General features: G+C 51.1%; 1 protein-coding gene across 3 annotated transcripts in view; it reads left to right on the top strand.

The window, feature by feature from the left end:
- PHKB (phosphorylase kinase regulatory subunit beta) overlaps positions 1-19,257 on the top strand; it is a 177,273-nt gene that overhangs the window by 2,247 nt on the left and 155,769 nt on the right. For 2 of the 3 annotated variants that reach the window (XM_066583993.1, XM_066583995.1), the window contains exons 2-3: positions 2,116-2,271; positions 15,246-15,335. In XM_066583993.1, the coding sequence (XP_066440090.1) occupies positions 2,202-2,271; positions 15,246-15,335 (160 nt within the window). In that variant the 5' untranslated portion in view covers positions 2,116-2,201. The remainder of the gene's footprint in view (positions 1-2,115; positions 2,272-15,245; positions 15,336-19,257) is intronic. The other variant, XM_066583996.1, reaches the window with a different exon arrangement.

The raw sequence follows: 19,257 nt of genomic DNA, 5'->3' as shown, positions 1-19,257 counted from the left end.
GCGGGCCGTCCGTGCTGCGGGGGTCCGCACAGATCCGCCGCCTGTGAACACGGCCTGAAGTTTATGTCTTCACTGAAAAGTTTTGCAACTTTCTATTGAACTTTGTGATTCGGTTTCTCCCATTTTTGAGCCCTCTGCTTGCTGTCATTGAATGAGAACATTCCTGCCTACATGCAGAGGCTTCACATCTGTGCAGACCCAATACTTCTCACAGCTGACCATCTGTTACAGTTGTATCGGGTCTAGACAATCCTCATTTCTCAGAAGTACAAGACAGTGAACCGTGATCAGCGCCCCAGAGGCTGGGTGTACTGGGAGCATAGGGGTGAAAAGAAGTACATAAAAGATGACCCGCCCGACGTTACCGGGCCGTGCTACGTCACCATCCAGGGTAGCGTGCAATCCCAGATCATATCTGGATAACAGAAGGTGATCCAAACCTCAGATATCATTGAAATTAGGCAAGAGTTGCATCGGTGAGTTAGAAGAGCCACAGGAAAGCGTCATGGGAGAATTCCAGAAGTGAAAAAAGTTCAACCACGGAATTGAGAGCGAAACCAAAGGATAAGGAGAAAATTACCAATAAGGGAGAAAACTAGCAAGATGTAACACTTAGGCTGGGTTCACACAGGGCAGATTTGCTGCGTGGAATTTCGCCGCGGCAAATCCGCCCGCGGCCGCTAATCTCGGGATTAGCCAGCCATGTGAACGAGATTTCTCAGAAATCTCGTCCACACGGGACGGCAAATCTAAGTCAGCCGCGGTTTCAGAATATGCAGCATGTCTGTTTATCTTTTCTTTTCATCGCGGCCGCGCTCTCCTCTATGGGAGCGCCGGCCGCTACGGAAAAGCTAGCGGCCGGGCCGCTTCAAAGCCGCTGGGCCGCTTCAAAGCTGCCGCGGGTTTTTCCGCGGCTGTTCTCCTGGCGGAAATCACGCGGTTTTTGCTCCGGCCAAACTGCAGGATTTCCAGCAGGAATACGCCCCGTGTGAACCCAGCCTAAGGCTGGGTTCACACAGGGCAGATTTGCTGCGGTTTTGCCGCGGATTGCCGTTGCAAAACCGCTGCGTTTGCAGTGCAATGCAGCACAAATAAGATTTGCCAAAAAGCTGTTCTCACACGACGGATTTTTTCCGCACAGCCGCAGTGCAGAAATGCAACTGAGTCGCGGTTTTAAAAGATGCAGCATGTTCATTCTTTGGTCTTTTCCGCAGCGCTTTTTTGTCCATAGACCTCTATGGACGCAGCCAAAACCGCACCAAATACGCGGCCAAAAGTAAAAAAGCGCTGCGGAAAAAAATGCGTGCGGATTTTTCCGCAGAAAAATCCGCAAGCCCAAATTAAGCTTTGAAGCGGTTTTGCCGCAGAAGCAGCTCTTTTGTGGCAAGACTGCAACGGAAAAACCATGGCAAATCTGCCCCGTGTGAACCCAGCCTTACTTTGCAGGGGTGCCGTATCACCTGGCACCCCTGAATCCCGGATGGCAGATAATGTAACGAGCGTGATTAAAACAGAAGTGTTTATTCATCCATAACACATAACATGCAACACGTTTCGGCTTACTTAAGAGCCTTTCTCAAGCAGCCTTGAGATCGGGGGGCCGGTATGGACCACTGGAAGTCCAAATGGGATTTCCGCCCTTCAGTAATATGGAATGTTAGGGGGGTCTTTGAGTCATCGAAGTCCGGTGACTCCAAAAATGGTTGCAGTCTTGCCCATCCTGTGCTCTCCGTCCAACCTGTTTGCCATGCCAGTACATCTCCCAGCCAATCTGGGAGTTGTAGTTCCACGACGGCCGGAGACCACCAGTCCAGATTACAGTGGGCACCTTTAGCGTCTTTAGGACCCCCTATGATGTGTTAGCGCTGCATAGTAGCAGTAAATGGTAAAAATTACTGAAATTGCTAATTGCCGCCATTTTGGTAACAAGAATTGCGCAGCCTTCAGACTGCAGAGAACCCTGAAGTGGCCGCGGAACGTTCCGGATTGTGTGTAATATTAGATCTGTCTTCTGTGAACCGTATTTTGTCATTAACACCAGTGATGTTTTTGCTTTTCTCCCCCCCTGCCGGCTTCTTCTGCTCCTCACTTTTGCGGATTTGCTCTCTAACGCAGCTGCTAACACCTTAATTTCACTGTAATTGCCCGTAACCGCTACTAACCAGTTGCCAGTTTGGTTGAGACGTCTGTGGTTGGTCCCAATGCAGTCAAGTAAAATGGCGCAGCTGGTCGACAAGACCGTATCCATGTCGCCCACGTTCTTGCGAATAGGTGAGTGCTGATAATTCATGTTTGTGCATGTGATACATTGTTGCATGTGATAATGTGATACAATACTGTGGCGTCTGATTCATTGTAACAATTGCCCATCACAGGTCAGTTTTTGGCTTTAGTCTCACCCACATAGGTCCCAATACAACTCACAGAAGGATACTCCAGAGCTGCACTCACTATTCTGCTGGTGGAGTCACTGTGTACATACATTACTTATCCTGTACTGCTCCTGAGTTACATCCTGTATTATACTCTAGAGCTGCACTTACTATTCTGCTGGTGGAGTCACTGTGTACATACATTACTTATCCTGTACTGATCCTGAGTTACATCCTGTATTATACTCCAGAGCTGCACTCACTATTCTGCTGGTGGAGTCACTGTGTACATACATTACTGATCCTGAGTTACATCCTGTATTATACTCCAGAGCTGCACTCACTATTTTGCTGGTGGACTCACTGTGTACATACATTACTTATCCTGTACTGCTCCTGAGTTACATCCTGCATTATACTGCAGAGCTGCACTCACTATTCTGCTGGTGGAGTCACTCTATACATACATTACTTATCCTGTACTGATCCTAAGTTACATCCTGTATTATCCTCCAGAGCTGCGCTCACTATTCTGCTGGTGGAGTCACTATGTACATACATTACTTATCCTGTACTGATCCTGAGTTACATCCTGTATTACACCCCAGAGCTGCACTCACTATTCTGCTGGTGGAGTCACTGTGTACATACATTACTTATCCTGTACTGATCCTGAGTTACATCTTGTATTATACTTCAGAGCTGCACTCAGTATTCTGCTGGCAGAGTCACTGTGTACATACATTACTTATCCTGTACTGATCCTGAGTTACATCTTGTATTATACTCCAGAGCTGCACTCACTATTCTGCTGGTGGAGTCCCTGTGTACATACATTACTTATCCTGTACTGATCCTGAGTTACATCTTGTATTATACTCCAGAGCTGCACTCAGTATTCTGCTGGCAGAGTCACTGTGTACATACATTATTTAAGCCCCATTTAAACGAGACGAATGTCAGGCAAACGATGTCTGACACACCTTTCCGCACATACACTCTCCCCCGCCCCTCTCCATTCACCTAACATAGCAGCCGTTTAGTACTGAATGACTGCTATAGAGGAGAGAAATCTGCTGCACTGCCCTGCCCCCTGCTGGCCACTCTGTAAGGGAGCCAGCACTACTAACTGCGGTACAGGAGGTGAGGACACACAGGGACAAGTGTTGGGCATCGTTTGCCTGACATTCGTCCCATAAACGTTCACATTACCGCATCCAATGGGATTCTGACCAATTATCACGCAGTGTAAAGGCACGCCCCGACTGAATGCTGACCGAGAATTCGATCGCTTCTTGGTCTTTGTTCAGTTTCTGCGTGCATAAAGCTGAACGACTTATCAGCCTGTGTGACTAGTCAGTCGTTCATCTGTGGCCGCCTGCCTGTTGTGAATGACCCCCGACCGCTCCGCCTCTATTGACTGAGCGATGCTCGTTCCCGTGGAAAAGTGGAGTAACAATCCTTGCTGGGACGACCGGTCTTGCATCTGTCCACAACAGGCCGTCCCGTGTACCGGGCCCTTAAAGGACCTCTTACCTGGGACGACCGTCGGGTGCAGGAGCGCCCTGCAGGACTTCTTTTGGGACTGCCGTTCAACGAGCATTCCTGTGCTTTACACAGGAGGGGAACGGCTGGGGATCGTTCCACCGCCCCGCCAGCCCGCCTCCATTCACAGTCATACGGTAAGTGGCTCCTGTTTACGCGGCCAACAGTCACCTGATGTTTGGTACTGCTACCCAGCCCTATTCAAACGAATGAGCCTCAACTGCAGTCCCGCACACCACCTGTGGGTAAGAGCGGCGCTGTTCTGGCCATGTTTTCTTTCCGCTGCGGTTTGTGATGTGTTTAGTGCCTGCAGACCACCCGCCCGTGCGGACCCCCTATACGGTTTGCGCTGCTCTCCTCTGCTGAGGATGTTCAGTCTGTGACTATTTCTGCGCTTCGGACCTCTCATTAATGACGCGTTTCGCTGACGGTCGCTGCTGGTCTTTGATCTCTTCGGCTTGTTTCCTGCTCCTGGGGTCTTCTCGGCCCCCCGGGGTTGATGTCTCGGTGTTATATTAAGCCGCCGTGTTTACATGTCAGTCTGCAGATCAGGAACAGCCAAAAGATCAATATCCTAAAAATAACCCGTGTGAAGTTACAGCGGCCCCCCCGGCCAGCCGGCGAGGAGCGGGGGATGGGGTCTGCACGCAGGGCAGCGCCGCACGGACTGCCATCCATCTCCGACCGCTGGCATCCTTGTTCTCTTCTAGAGCCAAAGTTCACCGTTCCTGCTAGTAATTAGTTTCCTGCGCCGTGCGATCGCGTCCTCCAGGACCGTTCCTAGAAAAGAAGGAAAAATGGCGCAGCCCGCCGCAGTACGTGTTAGTAGTGGCGGTGTGTATAACGTACACTGCGCAACAAAGATTAATGAACACGGATATCGCAGCCTAACATTCGCCGTGGCGTCGCCATTCGCAGTGAACAGGCAGCGCTTCATAAATGGACCGCCTGTTCTCCCGGCCGATCCGTGGCTAAGTGTTCTACATGCAAAAAACTGACCGAATGAGAAGTTAACTAATTCTCGTTCGTCTTTTAGTCGCGGCGTGCGTTTACACTTGACGATTTATCGTGATTTAACAGTAAATGCACGCCTGTCCAAACATCGGCCGACGACGGGACGGATGACGCGGCGCGAGGGGTTTATAACGCGCTACTTTGGGGATCGCATGGAAAAAAAACAACAAGGAAATGTGAAGCGGTGGAAAACGGCGCACACGGAGCATCGCGAAAACGCGTGAAAAATCGCACGCAACCGTGTGAAGATCACCTAAAGCCTTTGTCATTTTCGCGCGCCTCCGCACATCTCTTTTGTGCACTGAATGAGCCTTTTTTGCGCACGTGTCGGCATATATCACAGTACTTTTCCCCCGCAGGGCGTGTTCACTTGTGCACGCGGCAAACAAACGCACCGCTGGAAACGCCTAATCCATGTAATGCGCTCCAGATGTGTTCTTCTTCCAGCAGAATCACGCATATATTAATCACGTATCTGCTGGCGTTTGCGCACTTCTTCATTAACCTCTATGTAGCCTTTTTGCGCAGTTGTGTTACAGTAGAGCGTGTCGTGGTCTTGTTTTTGCGCAACGGAAATGTGCGCCTAAAATACGGAAATGTAAAGGAGCCCATTGAATTAAATGGGTTCTGTTCTCTGCGTATTGTGCGCACGAATACGCCCGTGTGACGGCGGTCCGGGGGGGGGGGGGCAGATACACGCCAGCATTCCTCTACCTATAAACGCAGGGGGGGAAACGCCGTCCGGAACAGAGACTCATAACGGAGGTCGCACTGCCGAGGGGAGCTGCTCAGTGTAGTCACACCCGCGGGGCTCGTGTCCACGGATGCATAAAGCGCTGCGCTGATCATGGGAACCGGCGGTGAGCCGGCTATCTCCACGTACGGCAGCGGTGGCGGCGTATCTCACGCACACTGTCCTGCTCGGTCTCATGGCGGCGTTGCGATGTATTGCGTATGGACAGAGCTGAACACACTACCTGTAGAGAACAATGCGAATGGCTCTATGATCCCGCTCATGGACTGAGCCCTTAGGTTACTTGCACATGGGTGAGCCGATATCGCGCCCGCCAACGTGCGTTTTCACGCCAATGCGAGTTTTTTTTTGGCAAAATATACCTGCCTCCCATCACTTCTTTTAGGCGACTATCGGCCCTTGTACATGACGCATCGTACGCTCGGCTCTGCTACATCTGAGCTGCTCTGTCTATCCTTGTGTACTTCCACATATCGGGGTGTTGTACTTCTCCTTTAAGAGTTGGCGCCTCATACGTTATTCTATAAATTGCGCTGTGTTGCATCCCTGAAGGTCCCGCGTCCGCTCCCCGGGGACTCGTGTCCATTTCTGGGGTAGGCTAATCAGGGCAGGATGTTCTGGCGCTCTCTGCCCGCCGGTGATGTGCGGCTTATAGTAATTACCAGCGAGGAGTTGGCGGTCCGGGCGCACGTGGCGCGGCGTTCACCACACATGACTAAAGTACTTTTGAGCAATTACCGGTTTGCAGACAGTTTCCTGGATTTCGTTAGTTTCCTGTTCTGTTAATGTGCGTTAGTATAATAAGGGGGTCTCTAGTAGCCCGATACCCCAAGGGCAGCCCCGCCTCATGGTGGGTGAATGTGTAATTCAGTGCCCAGCCGGGCTCTTAAAGGGGCCAGGTGACGGTTTGCATCGCTCGTATTCCTGGGCGCGGGTCACATGCATTGAGTTCTGCGATTTTAGTTGATATGACTTTGGCGTAAATTAAAGGGACGCTGCACCTTATTACCTCCATTTACTGGGCCGTTTGAATAGAATCTGCAGAACTCCCATTGACCCCCGAATTGGCTGATAACAGGGAGCAATAAACAACGTAGCACAGTGAGCGGAAAAGGCGTAGCACACTTCGCTGTTGAGTAATGCCCGTTGACTTCTATGGAGTTACGGATAGACCAGCCGCACTCGGCTCTTCCCGTCCTCCAACCACCTCGGAATCAGCAGTGTTCCTATTGCAGCCATCTCTGTCCGAATTGGGCACATCCCTTTAAATCCAGTAATCCAGAAATGCTGATAATCTGTCACTTGGGGACAGTACGGAAAATAGAAGGGGGGCAACCCAAAACGAGAAGAGAAGGTGTGAGCTGCATCCAAGGGGAGGGGGTCGGGATTTACTCTTGAAGGCAGAAAGTCTTTATCTCTCTATAGCGGGTGAAGCCGACCGCAATGACCGACGCAACGTCAAGGCCGGACGCGGGCGGTAGATATCACAGCAGGCAAAAAGGGTAAGTATATAGTGGAAAGCTTAACCTCTCTTCTTATTGTGTAACCAGTGTGTATATATATATATATATATATATATATATATATATATATATATATATATGTATATGTATAGATATATTCTCCAACCCACATCCCCAGCAGATACTGAGGAAGAGGCTTGGGGCCTCGAAACGTTGACACATGCTGGTTGTGCAATAAATGCAGAAGTTAGGTGAACTCTCACTATTTGCATCGAATACCCGACCTTTTGCCTGATTTGATCTCCTCGCATATCTGGGGAATTCAGCAGCGATTCCTCTGCATGATTAATGGAAGCCGCGGAGCTAAACCGCTTTCCAGGGGCACCCAAATCCTGAGTCCCTCTCCGCAGAGGGGGAGGATAACAGGAGAAAACCAGAATGCTGTCCAAAAAAACAGTAAAATGTTTGGGGAGTCATTTTATTAGGGTTTAAACTATGAATTATTGGTAAAAATTGGACTTTCTCGCGTCGCCCCCGGTTGGCCGCGGGCCGCTCTGGCGGTGGCCCCCGGTTGGCCGCGGGCCGCTCTGGCGGTGGCCCCCGGTTGGCCGCGGGCCGCTTTGGCGGTGGCCCCCGGTTGGCCGCGGGCCGCTCTGGCGGTGGCCCCCGGTTGGCCGCGGGCCGCTCTGGCGGTGGCCCCCGGTTGGCCGCGGGCCGCTTTGGCGGCGGCCCCCGGTTGGCCGCGGGCCGCTCTGGCGGTGGCCCCCGGTTGGCCGCGGGCCGCTCTGGCGGCGGCCCCCGGTTGGCCGCGGGCCGCTCTGGCGGCGGCCCCCGGTTGGCCGCGGGCCGCTCTGGCGGCGGCCCCCGGTTGGCCGCGGGCCGCTCTGGCGGCGGCCCCCGGTTGGCCGCGGGCCGCTCTGGCGGCGGCCCCCGGTTGGCCGCGGGCCGCTCTGGCGGCGGCCCCCGGTTGGCCGCGGGCCGCTCTGGCGGCGGCCCCCGGTTGGCCGCGGGCCGCTCTGGCGGCGGCCCCCGGTTGGCCGCGGGCCGCTCTGGCGGCGGCCCCCGGTTGGCCGCGGGCCGCTCTGGCGGCGGCCCCCGGTTGGAAGCGGGCCGCTCTGGCGGCGGCCCCCGGGCTCGCCGCGGGCCGCTCTGGCTGTGGCCTCCGGGCTCGCCGCGGGCCGCTCTGGCTGCCGCCCGCTCACACCAGCTCTTCGGACTACACATTCAATTCCTGTTCCTTATTTTATCGACTTACAGCCCATTGACTCCTCTTACCTAATAATGGCCGTGAAGCGGCGCCCTGATAGGGGGCGCGGGGTCCAGGTGAAGCCATTAATCTGCCGCGCTCCTTGGGTCACCCCGCCATGACATCCCGTATTACGCTGCCATCGCAGAATCTGCTTGCTCAGGGAAATGAGGAAATTGTAAGATTCATGGGACTCGGGATGCTGAAGGTGAAGGAGGGAGAGGAAAGTGCAATTTACTCGTCCTCCGTTCATCACTCCGCTCCAGAGTCTGTAAGGTCACTCAGCTTTCCCAGACTCCTGAATGGCAGGTCTGCCTAGTTGGCTAGTAATGTATCTCATTCACTGACAGCAAGCAGAGCATGAGGTGTTCATTACCGTACACTCCTGTCCCCCCGCATTGTCTGCCTATCAGCAATGAGAGCAGATCTAAGGGGTCTCAGCAGCGGAAGCCTCTAATGAGGGGAGGCCGTGCTTCAAGGGGCTATTCCATCGCTGCTTGTCTATCCACATGATGGGTGATAAATGTAAGACCCCCCCGGGGGTCCGACCACTGGGACTCCGAGTAATGCACCCGAGTCATGACCAGCACTCCATTCACTGCCTATGGAGATGGTCACGCATGCAACTGCCCCTCCGTTCACTAGGGGGCGCCGGCGTGAGCTGTTCTACTGATCCCTGGCGGTCCCTGAGGTTGGACCCTTCCAGCGATCATAAATGTGTCACCTGCGGAAAAATGATACGATGGTCGTGGGATAATTACTTTATATCAGACGCATTGTAAACATCCCCTTTAACAGCCCGTCATGGACATTAAATTAAAGGGGTTTTACTATCCACAGGACAGGGAATAAATGTCTAATCGCTGGGGGCCCGACCTTAGGACCCTCGGAGCCCCCGACGTACCCCAATGCCCCATGTGAATGCAGTGGCGCTGCGGATGTGTGACCGCCATTCACTTCTGTGGTTGGTGATCGCTGAGCCGTTGATCTCCTCCTCTCTCGTAGAAGTGAATGGTGCTGCAGTCCGGCAGTCGGACCCCCACTGCATTCACCGGGGGGCATTGGTCTCAGGATTGCCGAATGATAGGATACCCTATCATGTGGGTACAGGATATGTGTGCTTATTGGAAAAAGCCCTTTAAGTTGCACAATCCTTTACCCTGCAGCTCCACTCTAGGGGGAATCCCTCCAATATGGGGAGCAGCACGCCTTGCAATGTCGGGCATGCTGGGAATTGTAGTTTTGCAGCAGCAGATTTCCCTTTTAAAGGGTTTGTTCGGCATTATAAGTGTTTTTTATTCCTAAGAACGGCACCACTCCTGACCGCAGGTTGCATTCGGTATTGCAGCTGAACTCAAATCAATGCAGTGCAGCCATGGGACAGGTATGGTGCTGTTTCTGGCAGAAGGCAGCCATGTTTAAAGATGGAGATTGCCCAGCAATGTCCGTTATCTCAGCCGCTATATAATGACCCGTACAGATTTTAACCCTTTGCTCGCTCAGAGAATCCTTCATTTGACGGCTGGCGGTGGAGTTCCCCTTTAAGTGTCATCGCTGTACAGTGATACACTGTGTATGATCTGCATCCTATGATGATGGAGGGCAGAACCCTTTGACATCAGCTGGTGTGGTTCTCCACCTTTCGGGGGTCACGGCCCCCCCATGACCTCTTGCGCCCCCTTCTGGCTCCATCACTTCCGCCCTCCCTCATTATGAAACCGTCCGGAACCCAAAGTATCTTCCGAAAATCACCTTTTAGCCGACAACAAAGCAATTATGTGGAGTAAATCCTCGCGCTGACAGGAGATGCGGATCGCGGCGGGCGCACGGGGAAGCGGGGATTAGATGACATTCAATTAGACCGGCGACCTCGCCGCTCGGATGGTTAATAAAGCCGGTGAGTGAGGCTGCGCCGTGCTGCCCGTCATCCCGCGGCCCATCACATTCCTATTATACTCGCACGTTCACCGAGGAAGCCGTCGCAAAATCTGATTTGCATAAATTAGAATTTTTAAAGGGACGGAACGTCAACTTTTTTTGCCCTCAAACGCTGTTGTGTTCTATTATTATTTATGGCCGTTTGAGTTCGGCTTCTGCTTCGCAGCTCCACATCCTCGGCGCGGGTAAAGGGGGCTCATTCACACGGGCGAGCGCAGACTCCGTTCCGTGAATGTGCAGCATAGTCACAGACCGAAGCACTGCGTTTTCTGCGCATGTTTTTCACGCACGCAAAACAAAGCGCAACAACCCCATTGTTCTCCTGCGTGTACCATGTGATCACTGCGGACTGACGTTAAAGGGGTTGTCCATTTGTAGACTATTGTTGGCCTATTCCCAGGGTAGGCCATCAATGGTAGATCAGCGGGGTCTGCCACCTCCACTGATCCGTTCTTCACCAGGCTGCTGTGTTTCGTGCACTGAGCTGATTACTGCAGGAAGTAGACAGCTCTGTTCCCGCTGCAGTGGTAAGGCTTGGTATTACAGGGTATGTTCCTATTCACTTCAATGGCAACTTGGCCTGCAATACTACATCTGGCCACTACAGTGGAAACAGAGCTGTTTACTTCCTGCAGAAATCAGCTCAGGGCATTGGCCTGGCTATCAGTGGAGGTCTCACTGATCTACTATTGATGGCCTATTCTGTGGGTAGAGCAATATAGTTTTCAACTGGACAACCCTCCTAAAAGGGTTGTCTAGGGTCAGAAAAACATGGCTGCTTTCTTCCAAACACAGCGCCACTCTTGTCTGTGGGTTGTGTCTGGTATTGCAGCTCCCCTTCTATTCCCTTCAGTGGAGCTGAGCTGCAGTACAACGCATAACCCACAGACAAGGGTGGCGCTGTGTTTGGAAGAAAGTAGCCATGTTTTTCTAACTCTGAACAACCCCTTTTAAAGGGATTTTTTTAGGACGTAACTATTAGTGGTCAATCCATAGGAGAGTTGATCGGTGGGATCTGCCGCCCCCGGGCCATGCAAAGATAGTGTGTTGCTGGAACCCACAGCTCCGTACACATTGCAGTGGCCTGTGATGGTATTGCAGGCATATTTCCCCTTCAAGTGTTTCCAGCAACCCATTGGCCCCTCAGACTAGCGGACATTTGGCGGTGTTCCCAGGCGATGGGTCCCTTCTGATAACTCTTCTGTCCTCAGGACAGAGATCAGTATTTCAGGCCTGGAAGTCCCTTTAAAGGTGTTACTTTACAGTTGACTTGTGCGGCCAATCAGGAGTAGAGGGGTCTTGTGCCCCCCTTACTTCACCCCCTGCAGTGATGAGGAACTTCAGTGCCGCAGCGGTCAGCGATGCTCATGCGCGGCTGCTGTTATCCCCACTTAAAGATGCAACAGACCCCCGTTTTGGGATTAATTTGGGATCGGGGATCACGTTTTATCCTGGCCCCACCCCTTTAAGTCGAGGCCCTCATTTGGTCGCCTCCTCTCTCTTCATGTCGGTTGTCGCTGTGACTGATGGACAAACATAACTTTTCTTCCATATTTACTACTCCCGTGTCTCTGTGAGCGATGACTCTGTGTTGGTGAAGTGAGCGCCGCGCCGCGTCTCTGCGGGGAGCTGATAATAACTGTTTTATCTCTGTGTGTTTCACGATTCGGGCTTTTCTCATGCATTGAGATGAATAGTCCGTGCTTAGGTGCAGGCTGCTGGGGGGATGCTGCGCGGTCACATGATCCGGCGCCGGCCGCTGCTCTCACCCGAATACTGGAACCTCAGAGCGGTGAAATGTGCTGCAGGAGCTGTAATCTAATGGCGGATCTGTGTGCATCAACTCCAATCTCGGACTGATGCTGAGTTAAAACGTATATGGTGCTTCATAGCTGCATTCATAATTCTGCAACTTCACAGCTGAAATCTCCCAGCCAGCTCTGGAAAGCCATGAAGTCTAATACAGGTTGTAACTCGGCATCCGTACAACTCAGGAGCAGTACAGGATACGTAATGTATGTACACAGTGACTCCACCAGCAGAATAGTGAGTGCAGCTCTGGGGTATAATACAGGATGTAACTCAGGATCACTACAGGATAAATAATGTATGTACACAGTGACTCCACCAGCAGAATAGTGAGTGCAGCTCTGGGGTATAATACAGGATGTAACTCAGGGTCAGTACAGGATAAGTAATGTATGTACACAGTGACTCCACCAGCAGAATAGTGAGTGCAGCTCTGGAGTATAATACAGGATGTAAGTCAGGATCAGTACAGGATAAGTAATGTATGTACACAGTGACTCCACCAGCAGAATAGTGAGTGCAGCTCTGGGGTATAATACAGGCTGTAACTCAGGATCAGTACAGGATAAGTAATGTATGTACACAGTGACTCCACCGGCAGAATAGTGAGTGCAGCTCTGGAGTATAATACAGGATGTAACTCAGGATCAGCACAGGATACGTAATGTATGTACACAGTGACTCCACCAGCAGAATAGTGAGTGCAGCTCTGGGGTATAATACAGGATGTAACTCAGGATCAGCACAGGATACGTAATGTATGTACAGTGACTCCACCAGCAGAATAGTGAGTGCAGCTCTGGAGTATAATACAGGATGTAACTCAGGATCAGTACAGGATAAGTAATGTATGTACACAGTGACTCCACCAGCAGAATAGTAAGTGCAGCTCTGGAGTATAATACAGGATGTAACTCAGGAGCTTTACAAGATAAGTAATGTATGTACACAGTGACTCCACCAGCAGAATAGTGAGTGCAGCTCTGGAGTATAATACAGGATGTAACTCAGGAGCTTTACAAGATAAGTAATGTATGTACACAGTGACTCCACCAGCAGAATAGTGAGTGCAACTCTGGGGTATAACACATGATGTAACTCAGGATCAGTACAGGGTAAGTAATGTGTGTACACAGTGACCCCACCAGCAGAATAGTGAGTGCAGCTCTGGGGTATAATACAGGATGTAACTCAGGATCAGCACAGGATACGTAATGTATGTACACAGTGACTCCACCAGCAGAATAGTGAGTGCAGCTCTGGAGTATAATACAGGATATAACTCAGGATCAATACAGGATAAGTAATGTATGTACAGTGACTCCACCAGCAGAATAGTGAGTGCAGCTCTGGAGTATAATACAGGATGTAACTCAGGAGCTTTACAAGATAAGTAATGTATGTACACAGTGACTCCACCACCAGCAGAATAGTGAGTGCAGCTCTGGAGTATAATACAGGATGTAGCTCAGGATCAGTACAGGATAAGTAATGTATGTACACAGTGACTGCAGCAGCAGAATAGTGAGTGCAGCTCTGGAGTATAATACAGGATGTAACTCAGGATCAGTACAGGATAAGTAATGTATGTACACAGTGACTCCACCAGCAGAATAGTGAGTGCAGCTCTGGAGTATAATACAGCATGTTAGTCAGGATCAGTACAGGATAAGTAATGTATTTTTTCCCTGTAGCAGGATAGTGTGCAGTGTAATTCCCACATCTTCCACACTTTGGTATGAGCACATCATGTCAATCTTTCCTTCAGTCGTTGGAATGTAGTTGCCAAATCAAATCGATTCATCGGAAACATTACATTGTAAAAGGTTGACCTCCTACATGCGGCTCTCCAGCTATGAGATGTGGGGTTTTTTGTAAACTTGGGCCTGCAGCTTTAGCTGTGACTTGAGTATAAGACGCACTACATGGAGCTGCAGCTATTTACAGGCGTCCTCCTTTGGGATGTAGATGGATGTGGAGGACGTGGCAACCGGTTGGCGGAGCTGCTGTAATCCCCCCGGCCGCGCGGTGCTCGGCGCGGTGGAGAGTCGCGGCCGCCCTCTATACCTTGTTGAATTAGTTCCAGGCTTTTTGCCGTCAGCCGGGCGCGGAGTCAAGTTTACTTTAAGCCCTCAGATGTTTGTTGCTAGGAAGCCTGTCTGCGATTTGTGCAGAAATTAAAAAGGCAATTAAAATATTAATAGAAAGGCTTTAATTCCTTCACAGCTAATGAAGCGCCGCATTTTTATTAGGCGAGCGTCTCGGCGAAGGAATATTAATTCACTCCGAGCAGCGAGCGCAGATTTCCCGTACAAATTGAAACAGAAATGTTCTTTACATCATCGGTGGAGGGAAATCATTCCCCGCGTCTCACCGCCACCGCCGCGGGGCGTTTGTTGTTTTTGGTGTTGATACTTTTTTTTTTTTTTCTCTTGCGCTGAGCACTTTTATACTCTAGTCACATCCAGAGCTGCATCCAGGGTTTTGCAGCTCTTCAGTTGCTGGTTTGGCTAATAATATATTGTGGAGGCATTTAGTTCTCACCTCCTTTCTCACAATGGTCTCTAATTTAAACACTATATCACTATGTAATATATCTATCATTAGATTATGGTGAGGCAAAAGTCTGGACACACCCGTTTAACTGGTGGGATAATGGGCAAGTAGACTTCCAATGTGATAAAGTATTAATTTGGAGGGAGGCTGCATTTTTTTTGGTGAAGGATATGCCTTTAATGGCCTTTTTTTGAAGTATGCCATATTGAATACAGCCCCCACCCCTCCTCCAGTGCCGCCATCACACACTTGTACCCCCTGCTGCTTCAGAAGCTGCACAGAGTGTACTTTGTTATGTTACATCCTAAGAGATGTAGTGGAGACAAGCTGCTGTCTGTTTCCCAGGGCAACCAGCAGAATTATGATTTCAGCTCTGGATCAATGAAAGAAGAAAAACCTAAAAATTACTTCAAATTGCTGCAAAAAATAGTGCAGCTTTCTGTGTGGAATTACTTGTAGGGTCCTTGTAACCTGTAAGGGGGGCCGCAGCTTACTAATCTGTGTCTTACTCCGTCTCTTCTCACTTCATCTCCCGCTTCTCATTTCAGGCTCCGTTTATGAACCCATAAAGAGCAGCGACCTCCCGCGGCCGGACAATGAGAGCCTGTGGGACAAGCTGGACCGCTGGTACCGGATCGGTGAGTGGCACTCCTACTTGGGCCTACCAATTAGATATACAGCGGAATTCCGATAATCCGGCACAGAATTGCCCTGTTTTGCAAGGCCTGGAGCGGGCAATGAACAGGGACAACCAATCGGGGGATGGATGGACAGATTTCAGGTTACGTAGATTGTCCGATGAAGGCGCCTCCGTCTGTATACCTTATTAGGGAGAAATTGGGAACCCCGGAGAGACCCCGCATACGGAGCTCCAGTTGTGGCGGACCCCAGACTTGCAGTTCTGCGGCCGGTCTCCTCTGAGAGGCTCTGACGTAATGTTAGGTTTCCTCTGGCCGCAGCTTTCTGTATGACAATTTGCTGTTTGCCAGAATTGGGACTACAGATTTTTTTAAATGTTTTTTTTTTTTTCCGTGTCGTTGCGAATTTCCCCCGTGTGACCGTTCGCTAAGGGGGATGTCTGTGATCAGAAAGCCATGGCTGCTCTCTTCCGAAAATGACTTTCCTCCAAATCGCGGAGAAATAGAACACGCTGCGATATTTGTATCTCACAACATCGCTGCAAGAGCGAGATCGCACATGTGAACGAGCTCCGTGAAAACAATGGGGTCTGCTTCCCTGCGTCTCGCCATGCACAAAACTCGCACGGGACAATTACCCAAGTAAACACGGCCTTAGGCTGCAGGAATACCGACCAGCGTGATATGGCGCTAGTGAAATGGTGTTTTTGTTTTTTTTTTATTCTATGCAAGTGAGGAAACTTTAAGAATCGCACTTGGCTGAAAAGCGCCTATACATACGGGCGCCGCGCCATTTTTAAGTCTCCCAAGGGAAATAATGGGTGAGTTTTCTGTAAAATCTCTGCAGAATAGCAATATCACGCCGGCCCTATCGCATAGCATCGCTGCGAGAGAAAAAGCGTGCGTGTAAATATGCCTATTGAAAACAACGGGCTCGTTTTTTCGTGCGTTTCGCAACACACAAAACTCGCACGGGACACTTGTCCGTGTAAACACGCCCTCAAAGAGAGCAGTTAGTGGGGAGACTCATACGGCCATGCATGGTCCTCTGGGAAATATGCAAATATGGAGCAATGCCTCTACAGCGCCACCTATTGGAAGGCAGCATTACTGCAAGTCAATGTTGGACCTTTTAACGAGACTGTGAATATGAGACGACGCCGGAGACTTAAGGTGAAGATCATTATGTACAGGCAAACCCTTTTGGAGTTTGTGGCCCTCATCAGAGTGCAGCCGGGTGCTGACGTGGGTCCATGCCCGCTCCTCTGCCTGGCACGCTCCGCTTACAATGGCCGTTGCTGCAGGACTCTACGGGGGGCTCCGCCGCGCACAGACCGCCTGTTACTTACAAAGTTTGGCGGCAGTGATAGAAGGCCGCCGAGGTCGTTTGTGACTTTGCAGAAGACAATCCATCAGCGCCCATCTGACGGCACCTGGCACTTTAGCGCGGCAGCCTCTCATTTTCTGCTCAGCACTGAAATTGCCTTTTTATCCTTGGGGTCAGCGTGTTCTGCGGTCACATCGCTCATCGGCGGGCACATTAAATAAATGCATGATTACTATCCCCCAGTAGTTCTGCTCCTCCGCTGAGCGCCGCGCACAACAAATCATTCCCACAAATAAAAATGCATCTTGAAGTGTAATTTCACCTGCCGGTTACTGATGGGCTGCGAGGGCGGGCGGCGCTCGGGCGGATTACTGTCGCTGACCCCAGTGACTGGCAGCTGGTCACTTGTAGGGCCGCTCCACTGATGGCGTAATACGGATTTATCATTAGGCATTGGCCAATTCTGCACGCATTTAATGTTTCCACCAGCTTTAAGGGCTCTGCTTGCTGTCAGTGAATGGAAGATGTAGTCCTGCTGATGGCTTGTTAGAATGTATCTTTGTAGGTGATGTGTTCCCAGATGATTGGCTAGACTGGATAGAAAAAAAGTGTCTGTAGCAACAAATGTGTATTATGAGGTTCTGCAGCAGCTGAGGTGTGTAGTATAAGCCACTGTAGCAATTGAATAAAGTCATATCACAGATTCTGCAGGTGGTGTGTTAGTATGAGGTACTGCAGCAGCTAAGGTGCGTTAGTATGAGGCTCTGCAGCAGCTGAGGGGGTGGATATGAGGTTCTGCAGCAGCTGAAGGGTCTGTGGTATGAGGTTCTGCAGCAGCTGAAGGGTCTGTGGTATGAGGTTCTGCAACAGCTGAAGGGTCTGTGGTATGAGGTTCTTTAGCAGCTGAGGGGTCTGTTGTGTGAGGTTCCGCAGCAGCTGGGGAGTGTATCATGATGATTTGCAGCAGCTGGGCCACACTGCTTTATAATACACCCCACAGCTGCTGAAGAACCTCTTTATATAAATAGAGGGAGCGCTTCTTAACAGGCAGTTATGGTTGGTGTAGTGTGATGAGATGTATCAGTCAGGGATAAGCGGTGACTGGGTGGCGCTGCTCGTCTCTGTGTGATCCTGACAGCAGAATGTGATGCCTATACAGTTAAGGGCGTATTACCCAATGATTGGGGTATCCCTTGATGAGCAGGAGGCCTGTGTATCGTGCCCCCTAAGGAGGCCACACACCCTCCCCCCAAGGGAGTATACAATATAGCCCCTGTGAGGAAGGATGCCGTGTCGCCAGGGTAAGCGGGCACACGCCACGTCCCCCTGTATTTTGCTGTTAGATTGGCGCTGCCTCTAATATCCCTTACATTTAGGGGCGCCTCATGCCTCGCCCCCACTCCCCCGGCCGCGGCTCGCTGCTCGTAAACAAGGCTCTGCCGTCTGGTTAATAACCTGCCTTGCGGTCGGCCTGCAATCAGCGCACATTGTCAGAGTCGCGGGGTTGGCGCTTTAGCTCATTTTGACAACTCATTATCTAGAATTATAAACTGCAATTAAGAACTAATTTGAAGATCGCTCCGTCTTCCCCGCGTTCGGGCCGGCCGCCATGTAAAGCTATAATTGTCGGTTTATTATAATTGTGTTTAAGGGGAAGAGAACGTATCGTGTGTTCCTTGGGGGGCGGGCGTGTAGCGGGTCATCGCCACGGGTCATGTGACGCCGCCTCTTTAAGGGGAAGAGAACGTATCGTGTGTTCCTGGGGGGGGCGGGCGTGTAGCGGGTCATCGCCGCCGGTCATGTGACGCTGCCTCTTTAAGGGGAAGAGAACGTATCGTGTGTTCCTTGGGGGGCGGGTGTGTAGCGGGTCATCGCCGCGGGTCATGTGACGCTGCCTCTTTAAGGGGAAGAGAACGTATCGTGTGTTCCTTGGGGGCGGGCGTGTAGCGGGTCATCGCCGCAGGTCATGTGACGCCGCCTCTTTAAGGGGAAGAGAACGTGTCGTGTGTTCCTTGGGGGGCGGGCGTGTAGCGGGTCATCGCCGCGGGTCATGTGACGCCGCCTCTTTCATCTTCATGACTGAGGGTGGCTTTACGTGGGACAACTATCGCTTGAATAGTCGCTCGAAATAGTCATGGCAACGTACGGACGACTATTGCTGGCGCGCTTTTATGCGGAGCGATTGTTTGCAGTCGCTGAAGCGCACAATTTACCGCGAAGTTATTGACTGGTCGTTAAAAGACAGACGATTACCTGTGTGCAGCGGCGATAATTAGTCAACTAGCGACAATTTGTAGGTGAACTGAAGCAAAGCGACCAGTGAACGAGCTCTTCATGCGGTTGGTGGCCATGATTACACGGAACAAGTGTCGCTTTCATTCACTCTGTCGAACGACTATTTCGACTGTCGTTCCCTGCATTAATCCACCCTAAATCTGCGCCCCTCCAGCCGCACAGTGATGCCCACCAACGTAACAGGGAGGGTCTATATACTGGGGCGTCTAATGCCGACCGAAAAAGAAGTATTTAGAGTTGTCTGAGCATCTGCATCAAGCTCTTAATCGGCATCCCTTTAAGGGGCTGTCCAGGTGTAAC

This window comes from Eleutherodactylus coqui, chromosome 11 (assembly GCF_035609145.1).
Source record: "Eleutherodactylus coqui strain aEleCoq1 chromosome 11, aEleCoq1.hap1, whole genome shotgun sequence".
Classification (NCBI taxonomy): domain Eukaryota; kingdom Metazoa; phylum Chordata; class Amphibia; order Anura; family Eleutherodactylidae; genus Eleutherodactylus; species Eleutherodactylus coqui.
Note: the sequence above shows the minus strand (reverse complement) of the source record. Positions and strands in the feature narration are given on the sequence as shown.